The sequence below is a fragment of the Hypanus sabinus genome, chromosome 4 (assembly GCF_030144855.1).
Source record: "Hypanus sabinus isolate sHypSab1 chromosome 4, sHypSab1.hap1, whole genome shotgun sequence".
In the NCBI taxonomy this organism is placed as follows: domain Eukaryota; kingdom Metazoa; phylum Chordata; class Chondrichthyes; order Myliobatiformes; family Dasyatidae; genus Hypanus; species Hypanus sabinus.
Window position 1 is genome coordinate 26483331 of NC_082709.1, and position 18490 is coordinate 26501820.

The following is an 18490-nucleotide window of genomic DNA, read 5'->3' on the forward strand; positions in this document are numbered from 1 at the left end:
AAAATGCAAATGATTGCACCTGCATCACCATCCACATACCCTTGACCAAGATTTATCTTTGACAGATAATTGCTTCACTTCTTCAGTGCCCAGCTGAATAGGTAAAAGAATTATCTGTCAGTGTATTTTCTTTAAGAGCATATTAGGGATTCCTGTGTTCTTAAGTTCATAGGTACACGTTTCGTTGTTATAACTGAAATTAACAGAGAAATATAGTTACCTGATAGGTTTCAGTATTGAAATGTATTGCCACTCTTTGCATTTCAGAGGCCATTTTGTAAGCATCATTTATCAACTCTTCCATGAAATCATAGAAATTATTGCTCATTTCCAGATCTAAAGGAGGACTGAATGACAATTCACAGCCACTAAGAACCAGCTGCACTTCAAACTGTGGTGATGATTTTGGCGAACTTTCTGTGCATTCAATTAGATACTGGAGGAAGGATTTAATAGCAATGTAGAATCCATCTAAAACGATGTGGTCAATTGTCTTAGTGTACACCTTCCATTCATCAGCTTGTGGATTTGCACCAAACAGGTGAAGATTTTCCTGTAAAGTGGGAAAAGTACCAGATTAACTTATCAGAAAAAGTAATGACTAGGGATAAATTAAGATGAAGATTTCTGAGGTAAAGAAAATATACAGGTACTTTGGTGTTTGTAACTGGCAAAAATAGAGATCACTGCTAATAGTTTGCCTAGTCATTGAAGTCCTATTGACTTGAATGTTTTAATAGTTGAATATTAGGCAAGTTTAAATTTGACGATCAACTCAGATTGCAGTTTGGGGAAGTACTTCAGCTAAGTCATAAAGTGACAAGAATGACATGCCTGTGGCATAAATACCATATCATTTTAAATAGGAAAATAATTTTCAATTTGGGAGGCAGGAACATAATAAGCATATCCCTTTAGTGCATTGAACAACTACAAATTTATTCTAAAAATTTATCAAATATTCAAGTTCAGGCTTGATGCAGACAAAATTCAAAAAGTTAGATCAATGAATGGCATTAAATTTAAATTTAATTTACAAAGTAATTTCCAATCCTTAAATAGTCCCAGGCAAGATTCACAAAAAGATAGCCAGGGAACAATTCAGTGCTTTCTAATACATAATTTTTAGTGCACTGCCCATGCTGTGAGCAATCATCCTCCCTGTGTTAGAATGTCACAGAATTAATCTGGAAACACTTGTTACAGCTGAAGTTTATATTTTTTGTTATGTATATTTCTGAATCATTAGATTGCAGACCAAACAGAAAAATATGCATTTGCTAGCTTTACTAACCAAAGTTGTTTTTATAAATTATCATTTTTCCCTCCACTTCCTACAACTGGAACGTGGCTTTTAATTTTTTTGTTAATAATAAGATGATTTCAAAAGCTAACAATGCAAGGACGAAATAAAAATTCTTTACCATTGAATGGAAAGTGGGAACTTTCCCTTTGTCTGCTTGTCAATCCAAAGCCAGGTCACCTATGCCACAGAGCAATTATGCATTCCAAGCTTTCTTCAGTTAACTACATCAAAATGCAGATTTATAGAATATGATGTATAACAACTCTGACCTCGACTAATTGATGAATAGTCTTCCCTCCATCTTCAACTAATTTATAGTATTTTGCCATCATTTTCCTTCCATCAAGACAGAGTGAAGCAATTTCACATTTTCTTTGCCAAGTCGACAACATTTCATTCCAGTCACGCACTGTAGTGTGTATTGTCTCCACGTTATACTTAATTTTCTGCATCCTGCTGTTCAGATCTTGGATCAGATGTTTAGTCTGCTGAATATATGGCCATTGATCCTCAGCATGCCACGTCAGGGATTCTGTAGCTGGTTTCAGTTGTTGGTTTACTTTCTCCAGTTCACCTTCAAGAAGTGGATATTCTACTTCCAGTACTGTGGTATGTAGCTTGTTGTATAGCTCAGCTACGAGCTTCCAGTTTCCAAAGGACTACCAAAGAGAAACACTGAAAATTGAAAAAAATCTGCAGATACGAGAAATCTCAGAGTAAGATCTGGAAATACTCAGCATGAGATGTTAATTCTGTTCCTCTCCACACAGATGCTGCCTGACCAGCTGAGTATTTCCAGTATTTTCTTTTTTCTAGGATAAATTCTTGCTAGTTTGACAAATAAAGCAGAATTTTTTCTTAAATTATTTAATGATTAAATGTGAATTTTCTTTGCTAACATTTAAATTCAAAACTTAGAGGAGATTCACACTAATAGTACCATTTACATTTGTTTTATCATTAATCTAAAAATTTATTTCTAGATTACGTATAAAAGAAGTAAATGTGCTTAATCCATTATTTTTCTTTCCATTATTCAGTTAAATAAACAACTAAGGTCATAGAATAAATACAATTTACCTCATCTATAAGATGTTATTTCTTAAAGTTAAATGGTTCTTCTGTTAAATAAACTTAACATCAACCCTAAAGTGGAACAACCCCACTTTGATCATATGGCCTTTTTCAAATTACAATGGTTTCACATTAAATATCAATCATAGCTCAAAAGGAAACAATGCCTATCTTACATTATAACTAATATTTGCCAGCCTTGGAAACACTTTGACCACTTGTCTAGGATTATTCCATTGTTTCTATAATTAGGTGACTAAAGTTAGCATTTTAAGCAGGTCCAGCTTGACCAACTCAAACTACTTCTTCAATCTGTCATCACTTGTCCATTCCCTTATTTTTCAAGAAAGGTTTATTATCTAAATCTAGAATTCATCTCCCAGAATACCCCATTTGCATTGCCCTGGATTGAATTCCACTGACATTTTTCTATTCCCTGACCAGTCTTCCTGTAGCCTGCAGCTTTGATTTTATTAACCACTCAGTCTATTATTGTATCTTCTTTCAAAGTTCATAACCACAGGTTTCTGAATTATCTTATAACTTAGCAGGGCTGAAGGCCAAATGAGCCATTCTTTGATGCTCTCAAAGCCACAATTTATACCTTGTATGATAGTTCAGGTGTGGAGAGCACATCACAAATACACACCAAAGTGATATAATCATCATATGTCTGCACTGTTACATGTGTGGTACATGCAGACCATGGATCACCCTGTGATTGGATTTTTCTGTCTTTCGATGTGGTGTCCTAAACGTTCCTCAATTGATACCCTTTGGAAACTTATAATCCTTATACAATAATGTCAATGGCTGTTCATCTCCACATCTGAACTGCTGGCTGGAGAGAAGGTTATTGGCAACATTTTGTTTCATTCACTGAGTCACAGATGCTCTTCAGAAGAGTAGGATATTTCTCCACTGACAAAAGGCACTGCCAGTGCATGCATGAGGATTGCAAGCTTTCAGGTGGCACCATTCAAGGCAATTTAGGACACCACAACTAAAGATAGAAAGATTTGATCACAAGGAGATCCATTAGCTGAACGTACAACACATGCAAACGTACAATGTCAATTGTGTTTGCTGTGCATTCTGATGTGCCCTTCACAGATGAGCTATCACACCAAACATAGAATCGCAGATCCAAGCTATAAATAGTACCCACACGAACATGACAACTGCACTTTAGCAACTTTTTATTTTACACCTCCTTCAATAATTAAAAAAAGCTTATTTATGAATTCATTTAAGTCAAAGCAGTTAATAAATATTCATTTACACAAATTAAAATTTGGTGTACCCATATTTCACATCTCATCCTTTGTTTTTTTACAGATCATTTAAGTGACTTTAAAAATTACTATAATCCCTACCCAAAAGTAATTTTCAACAGGTGACCCATATCCCTGTGTAACCAGCACAATAGTTCCAACTTCAGTTGATAGAACAGCTGCTGCCACACACAAATTCACACAACATGCTGCAGTAGATGATAACCAACTGATCATTTCCTCATAAATGTATAAATGAAAACAACCATGTTGCATTGGAACGGTACTTGGGCTTTTGGTGCGAACCTCTATGCAGACAGCATCACACCGACAATCAGAATTTCTTCAGGGCTACTCATGCAAACATGAACTTGCGAAGTAGCTGGAGGTCCTCACAGCTGACAGCACTCCAACATTTGGGAGACCAGCAGCTGATTGCAAGCTTCTTGGATTTTCTCAGCAGCTGCTGTAAACTGATGCTGTACCTAGTGCAAATTCAACAGTGCTATTCATGGAAAGGAGCAGTTACAAAGGATGTCGCATGATTCAGATAATTTTATTTTCTTTTTACTTAATTGATTTAAATGCATTTAACTGTTTGAAAGAGTTGGCTTCATTGTTGAGCTTTATTTAAAATAATTTCACATATTAGCAATTATCATCATATACATAACTTCCTTGAATTTTTTTATGAATATCAGATACATTACTAAGTTCTTTGTAGGCTGCATGTTAACTAGTTTACTCATTCATATCTAACTTATTGGAAAGGATATGTAATCCACAGTTAGAATTCCTGTAAAAATCACATCAGCATTTCTCTGCCACAAGAAATTATACATTAACAACCAGAAAAAAAGTCTATATATACTTACCCGATGAAGGATCTCTCTTTTCATATACAAATTTAGTGCTGTGTCTGATATGTTAAATCCTTTCAGTAATCCAAGGTATTTGACCTCTCGAAGTACAGATGAAAGCTGAAAGAAAGTTATGAAATGCTTCAGCAGTGCAATTGCCTTTCACATATTAGAAAATACCTGTAATCTGATCACGTACAAGATAACTGCATCCTCTGGCCAGAAATTACCTCAGGGGTAAGATTCACAAAGTATAAACCAGATTCTTTGTTCCAACGAAGAAATGGCTGAGTCAAGTTTGACTGGCAAATAACATCTAAATTTTCTGTCCACAATGTGTAGATTTCTTCTTCATAATGATCAATCAATGCCAACAATCTGTCACATTTCTGGAAAACCAGGTTTGCTTCCTTTGTTTGAAGACTTCTAAAAATTATTATACAATGTTAACTATATCTGAAAATCTTACAATTATAATTTCAAAAATAATTTGTTGAAACAATGGTTCCTTAATTTAAAAGCAGTATTTACTGATGATTGTGTTGAAATTCTTTCCTCTGACTGAATATCCTTTCACGAAGCTCTTGAGACCACTTCAGGTTGCCTGCTATCACTGGCATATTCTTATGCAATACATTATTCCTCTTCACCTGTTGAAAGGGTAATGTTAAACCAAAAAAAAACATAAGCAGTTGAATGATGCAAGGTCAAACAAATGTACAAGACACATACTTCTATTATCAGAAATAAACAGAAAACAAATGAAATACTGAAGTATTGAAGCAAAAACGGAATACCAATTAATTACTGATTAAAATTTACTTTCAATTGCTTAACTTTTCTGCCCTCCCCCACCCCCACATTCAAGTGTTATGTTCAGTATCTGAGAAACGCTTACCATGGCCTGGACTTGACCCAGGAAGGTAAGAACAGATTGGTAATGCTGGAGGAACTCAGAAGGTCAATGGAAATGGAAAAAACAACTGACGTTTCAGGCCGAGACCCTTCGTCAGGACTCGTGATGCTATTGACAAATACATTTCAGGTTAATTAAGAGAGGCTGTATATTTCAGCAGCAAAAATAAGCAAGCCAAAAGCAAGTGCCTACGTGGGGCAGAGCCTATGGGATACAGATGTATAATTCAAAGTAGTAGAGCTATTGCTAAAAGGCCAAAAAGTTAAAGCATTTCCTTATGATATACATAGAGAGCATTTGCTGGACAACATTTGGAAGTCATTTTACTCTAAAATTCTGGAATCAGCGGAGAAAGTACAAAAGATTTAATTAAATGTTACCAGAACCTGGTTACATCTGTCAGGAATTCAGGATCTCCTTTCTCCAGAAAATGAGGTAACCTTTAGAAACAACACTAAACTGGCACCTAGCCCACTGAGCCACTGATGGAACAATAATCCCTGTTTTTCCCCCAATAATCCTGTTAATTATTCTCTCCCAGCTGCCTGTCAGCCTTTCAAAAATATTAGCTCTTTCTGTGCCTGAAGTCAGCTGCTCTTGGTTTAACAGATCATTTTCACCATCAAATGTTCATCTTGTATCTTCTTCACAAATTTTAATCCATTTCCCTTATCCTTAAAAACAATTCAACAATGGGACCAACATCCCTCTCTATCAACGTGACTTTGTACCCTTCTTTCAATCATGGATTCTCCAGTCCAAAGTACAGATGAAATCTCTTGTTCCAGGAGCCATTCTAGTAATTTTAATAATTTTCTCTTTGCATAGAAACAGCGTTTCTATACAGCGTTTCTAGGACAGCGTTTACATACAAACTGAAACTACCAAAATTAGAAACATTACTCCAGTTGTGGCCTCACCAACCATTTTGCACAGCTTCAGCACAATTTCCATTTCTTTCATTGACACAATTTGTTCTCAAATCCCTCATGATTTACAATCCACTTTCTCAGCGTACTCAGTTGTTTATGGACAAGTGTGCACATGAGCACAGGCCCCTGTTCTGACACATCTTTTGGAGCACTGCCATTTATTCTGTATTGTCACTTTAATCGTTGAACATTACATTTAGACCATAAGACATAGGAGCAGAATTAGGCCATTTGGCCCATCGACTCTGGTTCACCATTCAATCATGGCTGATCCTTTTTCCCCTCCTCAACCCCACTCCCTGGCCTTCGCCCCATAACCTTTGATGCCATGTCCAACCAAGAACTTATCAATCTCTGCCTTCAATACACCCAACAACAACCTCCATAGCTGCCTGTGGTAATAACTTCCACAAAATCACCACCCTTTGCTAAAGAAATTTCTCTGCATCTCTGTTTTAAGTGGATACTCCTCTATCCTGAGTCTGTGCCTTTTCATCCTGGACTCCCCCACCATGGGAAACATCCTTTCCAAATCTACTCTGTCTCGGCCATTCAACATTCAAAAGGTTTCTAAATTCCAGCAAGTACAGACCTGGAGCCATCAAACATCCCTTGTATGTTAACCCTTTCATTCCCAGAATCATCCTTGTGAACCTCCTTGGGACCCTCTCCAATCCCAACACATCTTTTCTCAGATAAGGAGTCCAAAACTGTTCACAATACTCAAGATGAGACCACACCAGTGCCTTTTAAAGCCTCAGCACCAATCCCTGTTCTTGTATTCAAGCCCCCTTGAAATGAATGCTAATATTACATTTGCCTTCCTCACCACTGACTCTACCTGCAAGTTAACCTTTAGGGTGTTAGCCCTGTGAAGACCCTTCAGAATTTTGTAATATAGAGAGGAGTCACTGTTTAAAAATAAGGTAAAAACCAAAAAAAACTTGCATGAAAGAAAATTAAGCCACTGCAGAAAGCATTCTGTAGTTTAATAAAATACATTGATCAATTTGAAAGTTATGAAATTGATAATTATATGAACTATTAGATCCATAACTACATTGTACTGACACCCAAGAAGAGCACGGTGACCTGCCTCAGTGACTATTGCCCAGTGGCACTTATACACACAGTGATGAAGAGTTTCGAGAGATTGGTGGTGAAACATATCAACTCCTGCTTCAGAAGCAGCTTTGATTTGCTCCAATTTGCCTATCAGAGCAACAGGTCCACAGCAGGTGCCATTTCATTCACTCTTCACTCAACCCTGAAACATCCAGACAAAGATGTATACATCCAGATAGTCTTTATCGACTACAGCTCAGTATTCAATACCATCATCCCCTCAAAACTAATCAATATTGGCCTCAATAGTTCCTTGTGCAATTGTACCCTCTATTTTCTCACTTGCAGAGCTCAGTCAGTTCAGATTGGCAATGTCATCTCCTCTATGATCTTCATTAGAACAGGTGCACTGCAGGGCTGTGTGCTCAGCCCCCTGCTCTACTCACTTCACACTTATGACTGTGTGGCTAAGCACAATTCCAATGCAATATTCAAGTTTGCTGACCAAATCAAAGAGTGATAAATGAGCATCTGGAAGGGAGATTGAAAATCTGGCTGAGTGGTGCCAAAACACCACCTCTCACTCAATGCCAGCAAGACCAAGGAGCTGATTATTGGCTTCAAGAGAAGGAAACCAGAAGTTCATGAGCCAGTCCTCATCAGTGGATCAGAGGTGGAGAGAGTCAACAACTAAGTTCCTCAGTGTTATTTCGTAGGCCTGGCTGGGCTCAGCACCCGTGTAATTATGAAGAAAGCACAGCAGGACCTCCATTTCCTTTGGAGTTTGTGAAGATTCAGTGTAACATCTGAAACACTGATAAACACTTATAGATGTGTAGTGGAGAGTATACCGAAAGGCTGCATCACAGCCTGGTGAGGAAACACCAATGCCCTAAAACTGAAAATCCTCCAAAAAAAAATAGTGGATATGGTCCAGTCTATCTTGGGTAAAGCCCTCCCCACCATTGAGCACACCTACAAGTAGTGTTGTCACAGAAAAGCAGCATCCATCATCAGGGACCCCCACCACACAGCACTTGCTCTCTCTGCTGCCATCAGGACGGAGGTACAGGAGCCTCAGAGCTCTCACCACCAGGTTCAAGAACAGTTCCTGCCCCTCGACCATCAGGCTCTTGAACTGAACGGAATAAGTCCACTCAACTTCACTTACCCCATCACTGAAATGTCCCACAACCTATGGACTCACTTTCAGGGACTGTTCATCTCATGTTCGTGACATTCATTGTTTATTTATTATTGTTTTTGTATTTGTACAGTTTGTTGTTTTGATAAATGCCCAAGTTGTGTGTTATTTCATTAATTCTGATATGGTTATTATTCAATAGATTTATTGAGTGTGCCTGCAAGAAAATGAATCCCGGAGTTGAGCATGATGACATACATGTAATTTAATAAATTTACTTTGAACTTTAATATTTGTACTTTATTTGATCCCAGGCAGGGAATCCACAGTAAACTAAGACTAGGGACAGTAGTTGCTGAGTACATAGGTGAAAAATCTTTAATACAATCATGGTTATGCTCACGTGATCACACAGAATAAACAAAAAAGTGTAGCCCTCAGGTAAAAATAGTTGAGATAACCAGAAACAATTGAAAAAAGCATGAAACTCTTTTAAATTCAGTTTAATATCACAGATACTGTCCTTATTTCACTTTTGCTGTATCTTTATAGTTATACCTTCATCTAGGAAAAACAAGCTTAAGCTTGGGCAAGGCAACTGTTTTGCAGCTTTTAGGCAGTTATTAATTCAAGCCATACATGCATCAGTCAATCTGGATGTTCCTCATTTGTGCCACTGTCACCTCTTCCCTCAGGTATACAGAAGAGAGGATTAACGCGAGATGGAGCAAGAATATAAAAATTTGGACAAAGGAAATGGTAGAAATATCAAGACGGACTTAATGGAATTGACGGATTATTTTTATTAAAGGCAGAATTTTGAAATGCACATCTGTTAGTTCATTTCTGCACAAATCTGGTTCAAATTTACACAAAGAATAATCATTTCCAGCTCCCACCACCTTCTCACCTACCCCACCATGAAGGACAGAAATAAAAATTCAGTGAAAAATATGGGAAAGAATATGTTCTCAGTACAGATCAGGGCAGAAATATACAACTCGTTCTTCAGAAAAATTAAAATGCTCCCAAAATTGGTAAATGGAATTATTTAATACTCAAACTCTGGCCATCTTGAAATTATACATCATTTAGCTAATTTTAAACATGCAAGTGAAAAATGGAATAAAAATAAGCAACAGGTGTTTATGAACCACATCTGGCAACAGCATCTTTTCATACATTTTTCATACATCTTTTCACACAGCACAAGGCACATATAACATGTATAAGGTAGCAAGCACACAAGATATCAGTAAAATATAGTCAAAAAATGTAAGGCCAAGTCCATGAATGTTGCAGCAATCTTCAATCGAACACAACACTGAGTGACGACTGGGGGCAGCACCATCTCCAGCGTGGACGCCGCACCACACTGCATCCGGAGGAGTGCACAGACTCCGTAGCCTCTCTCTTGGGCAGCTAGAAAACAGGCAACACCACGACTTGAGGCCTAGTCGTTGCTAAGACTGAGCCCGTGCAGCTTCACCACTGTCTGGCAATAAATCAGTGAATGGCCATTCCACATTAGCAACACCCAATGGGTTCTTGCAATCAAGGAAAGTGACCAGGGCGAGCATTCACTGTTGGACTGCATACCACCTTCACTTTTCTAACACACTGGCAGCAACACGATCCGCTCGTTCAGTTTCTCTGCCAATGAGTAGCTCACTGATGGGGTAGACCTGCAGTACTTTAAGCTCTTAATATCCAGCCGGGTCTTGTGATCGTAAAAAATACATTTAAGGAAGAAACACCACCTTTGATTGACCCTGTAGAAGCTGCTGCAATTGTACATGCTGCCATAGAAAATAGGAAATATTTCTACAGGAGTCCACATGAATCCCAAAAGAGGAGACATGCTCCACTAAACTCTCTCCTAAATAACAATTACAGCACGGAAACAGGCCATTTTGGCCCTTCTAGTCCATGCTGAACACTTAACTCTCACCTAGTCCCACTGACCTGCACTCAGCCCATAACCCTCCATTCCTTTCCTGTCCACATACCTATCCAATTTTACTTTAAATGACAATACCGAACTTGCCTCTACCACTTCTACTGGAAGCTCATTCCACACAGCTACCACTCTCTGAGTAAAGAAGTTCCCCCTCGTGTTACCCCTAAACATTTTCCCCCAACTCTCAACTCATGTCCTCTAGTTTGAATCTCCCCTACTATCAATGGAAACAGCCTATCAATGTCAACTATCTATCCCCCTCATAATTTTAAATACCTCTATCAAGTCCCCCTCAACCTTCTACGCTCCAAAGATTAAAGACCTAACTTGTTCAACCTTTCTCTGTAACTTAGATGCTGAAACCCAGGTAACACTCTAGTAAATCTCCTCTGTACTCTCTATTTTGTTGACATCTTTCCTATAATTCAGTGACCAGAACTGTACACAATACTCCAAATTCAGCCTTACCAATGCCTTGTACAACTTTAACATTACATCCCAACTCCTATACTCAATGCTCTGATTTATAAAGGGCAGCATACCAAAAGTTTTTTTCACCACCCTATCCACATGAGATTCCACCTTCAGGGAACTATGCACCATTATTCCTAGATCACTCTGTTCTACTGCATTCCTCAATGCCCCACCATTTACCATGTATGTCCTATTTGGATTATTCCTAACAAAATGTAGCATCTCACACTTATCAGCATTAAACTCCATCTGCCATCTTTCAGCCCACTCTTCTAAACTGACCTAAATCTCTCTGCAAGCTTTGAAAATCTACTTCATTACCCACAACACCACCTACCTCAGTATCATCTGCATACTTACTTATCCAATTTACCACCCCATCATCCAGATCCTTAATGTATATGACAAAACAACATTGGACCCAGTACAGATCCCTGAGGCACACCACTAGTCACCAGCCTCCAACCTGACAAACAGTTATTCACCACTACTCTCTGGCATCTCCCATTCAGTCACTGCTGAATCCATTTTACTACTTCAGTATTAATATCTAAGCATTGAACCGTCCAAACTAACCTTCCATGTGGAACCTTGTCAAAGGTCTTACTGAAGTCCATATAGACAAAATCCACTGCTTTATCCTCGTCAACTTTCCTAGTAACATCTTCAAAAAATTCAATAAGATTTGTCAAACATTAACTTCTTCACACAAATCCACGTTGACCGTTCCTAATCAGACCCTGTCTATCCAGATAATTATATATACCATCTCTAAGAATACTTTCCATTAATTTACCCACCACTGACGTCAAACTTACAGGCCGATAATTGCTAGGTTTAATCTTAGAACCCTTTTTAAACAATGGAACTACATGAGCAATACGCCAATCCTCCAGCACCATCCCCGTTCCTAATAACATTTGAAATATTTCTGTCAGAGTCCCTGCTATTTCTACACTAGTTTCCCTCAAGGTCCTAGGTAATATCCTATCAGGACCTGGAGATTTATCCACTTTTATATTCTTTAAAAGTGCCAGTACTTCCTCTTCTTTAATCATCATAGTTTCCATAACTACCCTACTTGTTTCCCTTACCTTACACAATTCAATATCCTTCTCCTTAGTGAATACCGAAGAAAAGAAATTGTTCAAAATCTCCCCCATCTCTTTCAGCTCCACTCATAGCTGTCCACTCTGATTCTCTAAGGGACCAATTTGATTCCTTACTATCCTTTTGCTATTAATATAACTGTAGAAACCCTTCGGATTTATTTCCACCTTACTTGCCAAAGCAACCTCATTTCTTTTAGCTTTTCCAATTTCTTTAAGATTCTTTTTACATTCCTTATATTCCTCTAGCACCTCATTTACTCCATGCTGCCTACATTTATTGTAGATCTCTCTCTTTTTCCAAACCGAGTTTCCAATATCCCTTGAAAACCATGGCTCTTTCAAACTTTTAACCTTTCCTTTCAACCTAACAGGAACATAAAGATTCTGTACCCTCAAAATTTAATCTTTAAATGACCTCCATTTCTCTATTACATCCTTCCCATAAAACAAATTGTCCCAATCCACTCCTTCTGAATCCTTTCACATCTCCTCAAAGTTAGCCTTTCTCCAATCAAAAATTTCAACCCTGGGTCCAGACCTATCCTTCTCCATAATTATATTGAAGCTAATGGCATTGTGATTACTGGACCCGAAGTGCTCCCCAACACATACGTCTGTCACCTGACCTATCTCATTCCCTAACAGGAGAACCAACACTGCCCCTTCTCTAATTGGTATCTCTATGTATTGCTGCAAAAATCTACCCTGCACACATTTTACAAACTCCAAACCATCCAAGCCCTTTTACAGAATGGGCTTCCCAGTCTGTGTGGGGAAAATTAAAATGTCCCACAATCACAACCTTGTGCTTACTACAAATATCTGCTATCTCCTTACAAATTTGCTCCTCCAATCCTCGCTCCCCATAGGTTATCTATAATATACCCCTGTAAGTGTTACTACACCTTTCCCATTCCTCAATTTCACCCAAGTAGCCTCCCTAGACGAGCCCTCTAATCTATCCTGCCAGAGCACTGCTGTAATGTTTTCTCTGACAAGCAATGCAACACCTCCCCTTCTTGCCCCTCCAATTCTATCACACCTGAAGGAACGAAATCCAGGAATATTTAGTTGCCAATCACACCCCTCCTGCAACCATGTTTCACTAATAGCTACAACATCATATTTCCAAGTATCCAAATCTAAGCTCATCCACCTTTCTTACAATGCTCCTAGCATTAAAATAGATGCATTTAAGAAACTCTCCACCGCTTCCTCTGTTTATCCCTAATGGTGCAAACAACTTTACTATCTTCTTTTTCTTCCTTCTCCGCTACATATTCAGTCTGAACGATCCCCTTCTCCATCACCTGCCTATCCTCCCTCACACACTGTCTACTAGCTTTCTCTATTTGTGAACCAACCTCCTCTCCCCTAGTCTCTTCAAATTAATTCCCACCCCCCCCCCCAACCATTCTAGTTTAGTCTCCCCAGTAGCCTTAGCAAATCTCCCCACCAGGATATTGGTTCCCCCTAGGATTCAAGTGTAACCCATCCTTTTTGTGCAGGTCACACCTATCCCAAAAGAGGTCCCAATGATCCATAAACTTGAATCCCTGGCCCCTGCTACAATCCCTCAGCCACGCATTTATCCTCAACCTCATTCCATTCCTACTCTCACTGTCGTGTGGCACAGACAGTAATCCTGAGATTACTACCTTTGCGGTCCTTCTTCTCAACTCCCTTCCTAACTCCCTATTTTCTCCTTTCAGGACCTCTTCCCTTTTCCTACCCATGTCATTGGTACCTATATGTACCACGCCCTTTGGCTCCTCACCCTCCCACTTGAGGATATCGTGGACTCAATCAGAAACATCCCGGACCCTGGCACCAGGGAGGCAAACTACCATCTGGGTCTCCTGACTACATCCACAGAATTGCCTATCTGACCCCTAACTATCGAGACCCCTATTACTGCTGTCTTCCTCTTCCTTTCCCTATCCTTTGAGCTACAGGGCCTGATTCTGTGCTAGAGGCACAGCCACTGTTGCTTCTCTTCTCCCAGGTAGGCTGTTCCCCCCCCCCCCCCAACAGTACTCAAACAGGAGTTACTTATTTGTCAAGGGGTACAGCCACTGGGGTACACTCTAGTACTTGACTCTTCCCCTTCCCCCTCCTAACTGTGACCCACTTGTCTGCCTCCCGTGGTCTCGGTGTGACCACCTGCCTGTAACTCCTATTGCAATCATCTCTCCTCCTCCACCAATGAAGTTGCTGCTCCATACACTCTCCTCTCCACTCATCCTATTTCTCTAGGCATTTGCCCTCTAACAGACTGGCAGTTTGATTGCCTGCCAAAGAGGAAACAAACAGATTGGTCCCCACGATTTAAATTCAGCACAGCCCCTGCAAGCCAAGTTCCTCAGCTTTTTTCTGTTCCCCCATGGCTTCTCCAACCCGCTTGTAAATACTGGGACCCACACATTTAATGCATAATAAATATAGAATAAACAGCAGATTTTGCAGGAATTATGATGAATAAATGCATTCAGGATTAGATTAAAAAGATATCGAAGAGCAAGAGTTTGCTTTGTCACATGAATAGGGAGGATGAACTGATGCAGAGACTATTATTCTTATGGATAACAAAAAAAATTATTAAATCAAAGCATAAAATACCATTTGTGCATTTAAAAACCTATAGAATTCCAGGAAGTCCAATGAAGAGCATTGTTACGAATGTGGAGCAACTCTGAGGGGCCGAAGGGTGCAAAGTCACCCCCTCCTTTTTGAGAATCGCAAGATCGTTAGTATTTCGGGTATGGGACCCAGGAGATGACAGATACACAGCATGCCAGGAAATGAGAGAGAGAGAGACACAGAATACACAACCAGGTGGAATGTCTCCTGACATAAGCAGAACGGAACCGTTGATTACTGCTATTGTCTCTTGGAGAAGGAATTGTGTATTGAGGACTGTACTATTCATTGAAACCCCTCAGGGGACAACCAGAGTGGGCTGGTTGAGGGATTGCATCATCCCAAACTAATTGACATCTGAGACCCCGTGAGTGAGGATAAAGGGAGGGTCTGGGGAACAACCCCTTTAGACGCACCAGGAGAAACGCTAGAAATCCAATGACAGTGTTTTATAGCGAAAGCCGGTGGGAGCTCGTGTGCGTCCTCCCTTGCCTGCATGGTGGGCTCATCACAGGACGGTCTAAAGGACGGATATCGATCAAGACCGTACCAAGGAAAGTCAGCAAGTTTTTCTCTTTCTCTCTCTCTCCCCAACAATTACAACACAACGACGAACAAACGGCTGCAGCCTGTGTGAACTAAAGTGAACTTTAGATTTCCATCAGACAATTCATTATCCCCTAGACAACGATAGAGTCTAGGGGATTATTTCTTATTGATTATTATTATACCCACACTTTTAAGTTTAGTATTGATGACATATATTATCTGTATATTTGCATTGATATTATTTTTGTGTATTTTTACTAATAAATACTGTTAAAAGTAGTATCATCAGACTTCAACAGACGTCTCTATCTTTGCTGGTAAGTAACCCAGTTACGGGGTTCGTAACAGCATGAACAACATAGATTTTATCCTGGTCGCTCTAAAAGTTTCTCTTAAACTACTCCTGGATCTTCAAAGGAAATTAATTAAAACAATATTAATTACTGATTTCCACTCTAAAACAGCCTGTCAATGATACATTGCATTGCTCCAGTGGAATACACTGGGTAAATTAATATCATGATCGGGGTTGAATTGATAACATCCTCAGCAAGGGATGACTAGAATCTATGTTTCCACAGATGATGTTCACCACAAGACTGGCACATCTCAGAATCAGGTTTATTATCACTGACGTATCAGGAAATCTGTTGTTTTGCAGCAACAGTACAATGGAATACATAAAATAACTTGTATATTGCAATATATACAGTATATTAAAAATAAATTAGTACGAAGAGAGCAAAAATAGTGAGGTAATGTCCATGGGTTTATTGACCGTTCAAAAATCTAATTGTGGAGAAGTACTGTTCTTAAAATGTTAAGTCTTCAGGTTCCTATACCTCCTTTCTAATGGTAGCTGTTGCATGAATGAAATAGTCAGAAAGTTACTGGTAGATACAAAGCAGCTTCTTTATTCAACAAAACAAGGTAGAGCAGGCATCATATGGAGATGCTTTCGGTGGAAAGGTCTGCTGGCCCAATGTGGGACTCCATATTTTTGTGCTAAACATAAGGGACAATTCTGTATTTACAAAGTATAGACAATGCTTTCTTTTGAAACTACATACAAACTTCACACCTCCCGATTACATCCGTCCCTCAGACACCAGCATCGTCTGGACTGGGATTCACAGCTTTTAGGAATGCCCTGTTCCAAATTAAATCCACAATACATTTTCAAGGAACAGAAGACTGGTAGCCAAAGCCATTCGCTAAATGTAAATGACCTAAACCCAAAAATCACTTAACAGTAGTAATGAGAAAAGAGATCATTGTTCTGGGCGGCATAGATGTCACCTTATGAAAATGTCCTCAGTGGAGGGGAGATTTGTGTCCATGATGGATCGGGCTGAGTGTATAACCCTCTGCAACTTTCACTGACCCTGAGCAGTAGCACTTCCATATCAGATGGCAATACAACCAGTTAGAATGCCCTCTACAGAAAGTCTGTAAAAAATCTGCTAGTCACAGGCTGTCAAACCAAATCTGAACTAGTGCATGTTCCTTCAACTTTCCCATCCTGAAGTATACAATCAATTCTTTGGTCTTACTGACACTGAGTGCAAGATTGTTGTTGCAACACCACTCAACTAGCTGATCTCACTCATTTACGCCTCCTCATCACAATCTGAGATTTTGGTGACATTTTTTTTGTCATCATCAGATTCATAGATGGTGATTGTGCCGTGCCTCGCCCCACAGTCATGGGAGTAGAGAGAGTTGAGCAGTGGACTAAGCATGCATTCTTGAGGTGCAGCTGATCAGAAAGATGTTATTTCTGATCTGTACTGAGTGTGGTCTCCTCACAAGGAAGTCAAGGATCCATTTGCAGAGGGAGGTACAGAGGCCAAACTGAGCTTATCCTATGACTAAGCAAAGCTAGTAATCTTTACAGCTGAATCCTTGCAGGCTGGTTTTTAGCTAGCAGTTTCAGATGAGCAAGTATACATGGTACCTTGAGTATGGACCTCCTTTTCCAATTGTAGATGTGACATTTTGAATTGAGTTTAGCTGTCCAAACAGATGTTTCATTAGAAGAGCCATATTTTGGACAGTGGATTCTGTACTTCCCTCTGTACCTCCTGAAGTTTTGAAGCTCATTAATTCTGAGGTGATGAATGCTGAGCTTTAATCAATGGACACCAGCCTAATAAGTATTGCTATTGTCCACAACCCTGTGGAGAACCAGTAAGATTGCATCTACTGTAAACCTATTGTGGCTCTAGGCAAATTGCAGTGGGTCAAGGAGTTTGCTCAGGCAAGAGTTAATTCTAGCATGATCAACCTCTCAAAGTACTTCATAGTAGACATGAGTGCAACTGGGCAATAGTCAACGCAAAGATACACACTCATCCACACAAAGTCACTGAAGCTGCTCAACCTGCTTTTTCTTGGGCAACTGTAAGATTGACAATAAATTTACACTGAATGTTGAATTTTATTTCTCAAAGTACATATACAGTATACCATAATACCCTGAGATTCATTTTCTTGTAGACATTCAGTGGAACAAAGAAATACAATAGTATCAATGAAAAACTACACAGACTGACAAGCAACAAATATGCAAAGACAAGCAGTACAAATACAAATAAATAATACTGAGAACAAGCTGGTGGGAGCCTCAACTGCAGCAGTGAGAAATTGAAGCTGTCCTTGAACACTCCAGCTAGTTAGTTGGCACAGGTTTTCAATGCCCTACCACACTATCTGATGTCTTTGCGCAAGTTCACCCTCTTGAACGATTTTCTGACTTTGGCCTCGGAGATAGTTATAAGCAGATCACCAGATGCTGCAGGGAGTTGCACAGCTGTAATTTTACTCTCCCTTTCAATGTGTATAAAAGGTGTTGAGCTCATCCAGGAGTGAAGCATCATTGGTCTTCAACATCACAGATCTTCGCCCTTGACAGACTATAAACCTCAGGTTAACCACAGCTTCTGGTTTGGGTATGTCTGGCATGTTCTCAAAGGCACACAGTCATTCTCACAAGGTCTTGATGAAGTCGTCAACGTCATTCAGGTCTGTATATGTTGCTATTTCAAAAGTATTGTCTCTGTGGTTTCTTCTGCTACCAGTTAATTACTTATTAAAATAATCATTAGAAATTCCACCATTTATCAATTTGTTTTTTGCCATTGACAGATACATTTAAGTAGTCGGTCTTCACTAGTGAACATCA

At 39.3% G+C, this 18490-nt stretch overlaps 1 protein-coding gene across 1 annotated transcript in view; it reads right to left on the minus strand.

The window, feature by feature from the left end:
• The window catches only part of dnah9l (dynein, axonemal, heavy polypeptide 9 like), a 271859-nt gene that overhangs the window by 229761 nt on the left and 23608 nt on the right, over positions 1 to 18490 (minus strand). The window contains 6 exon segments of the mRNA XM_059966255.1: positions 221 to 553; positions 1576 to 1965; positions 4530 to 4634; positions 4745 to 4964; positions 5046 to 5156; positions 12216 to 12235. Coding sequence (XP_059822238.1) covers positions 221 to 553; positions 1576 to 1965; positions 4530 to 4634; positions 4745 to 4964; positions 5046 to 5156; positions 12216 to 12235 — 1179 coding nt within the window.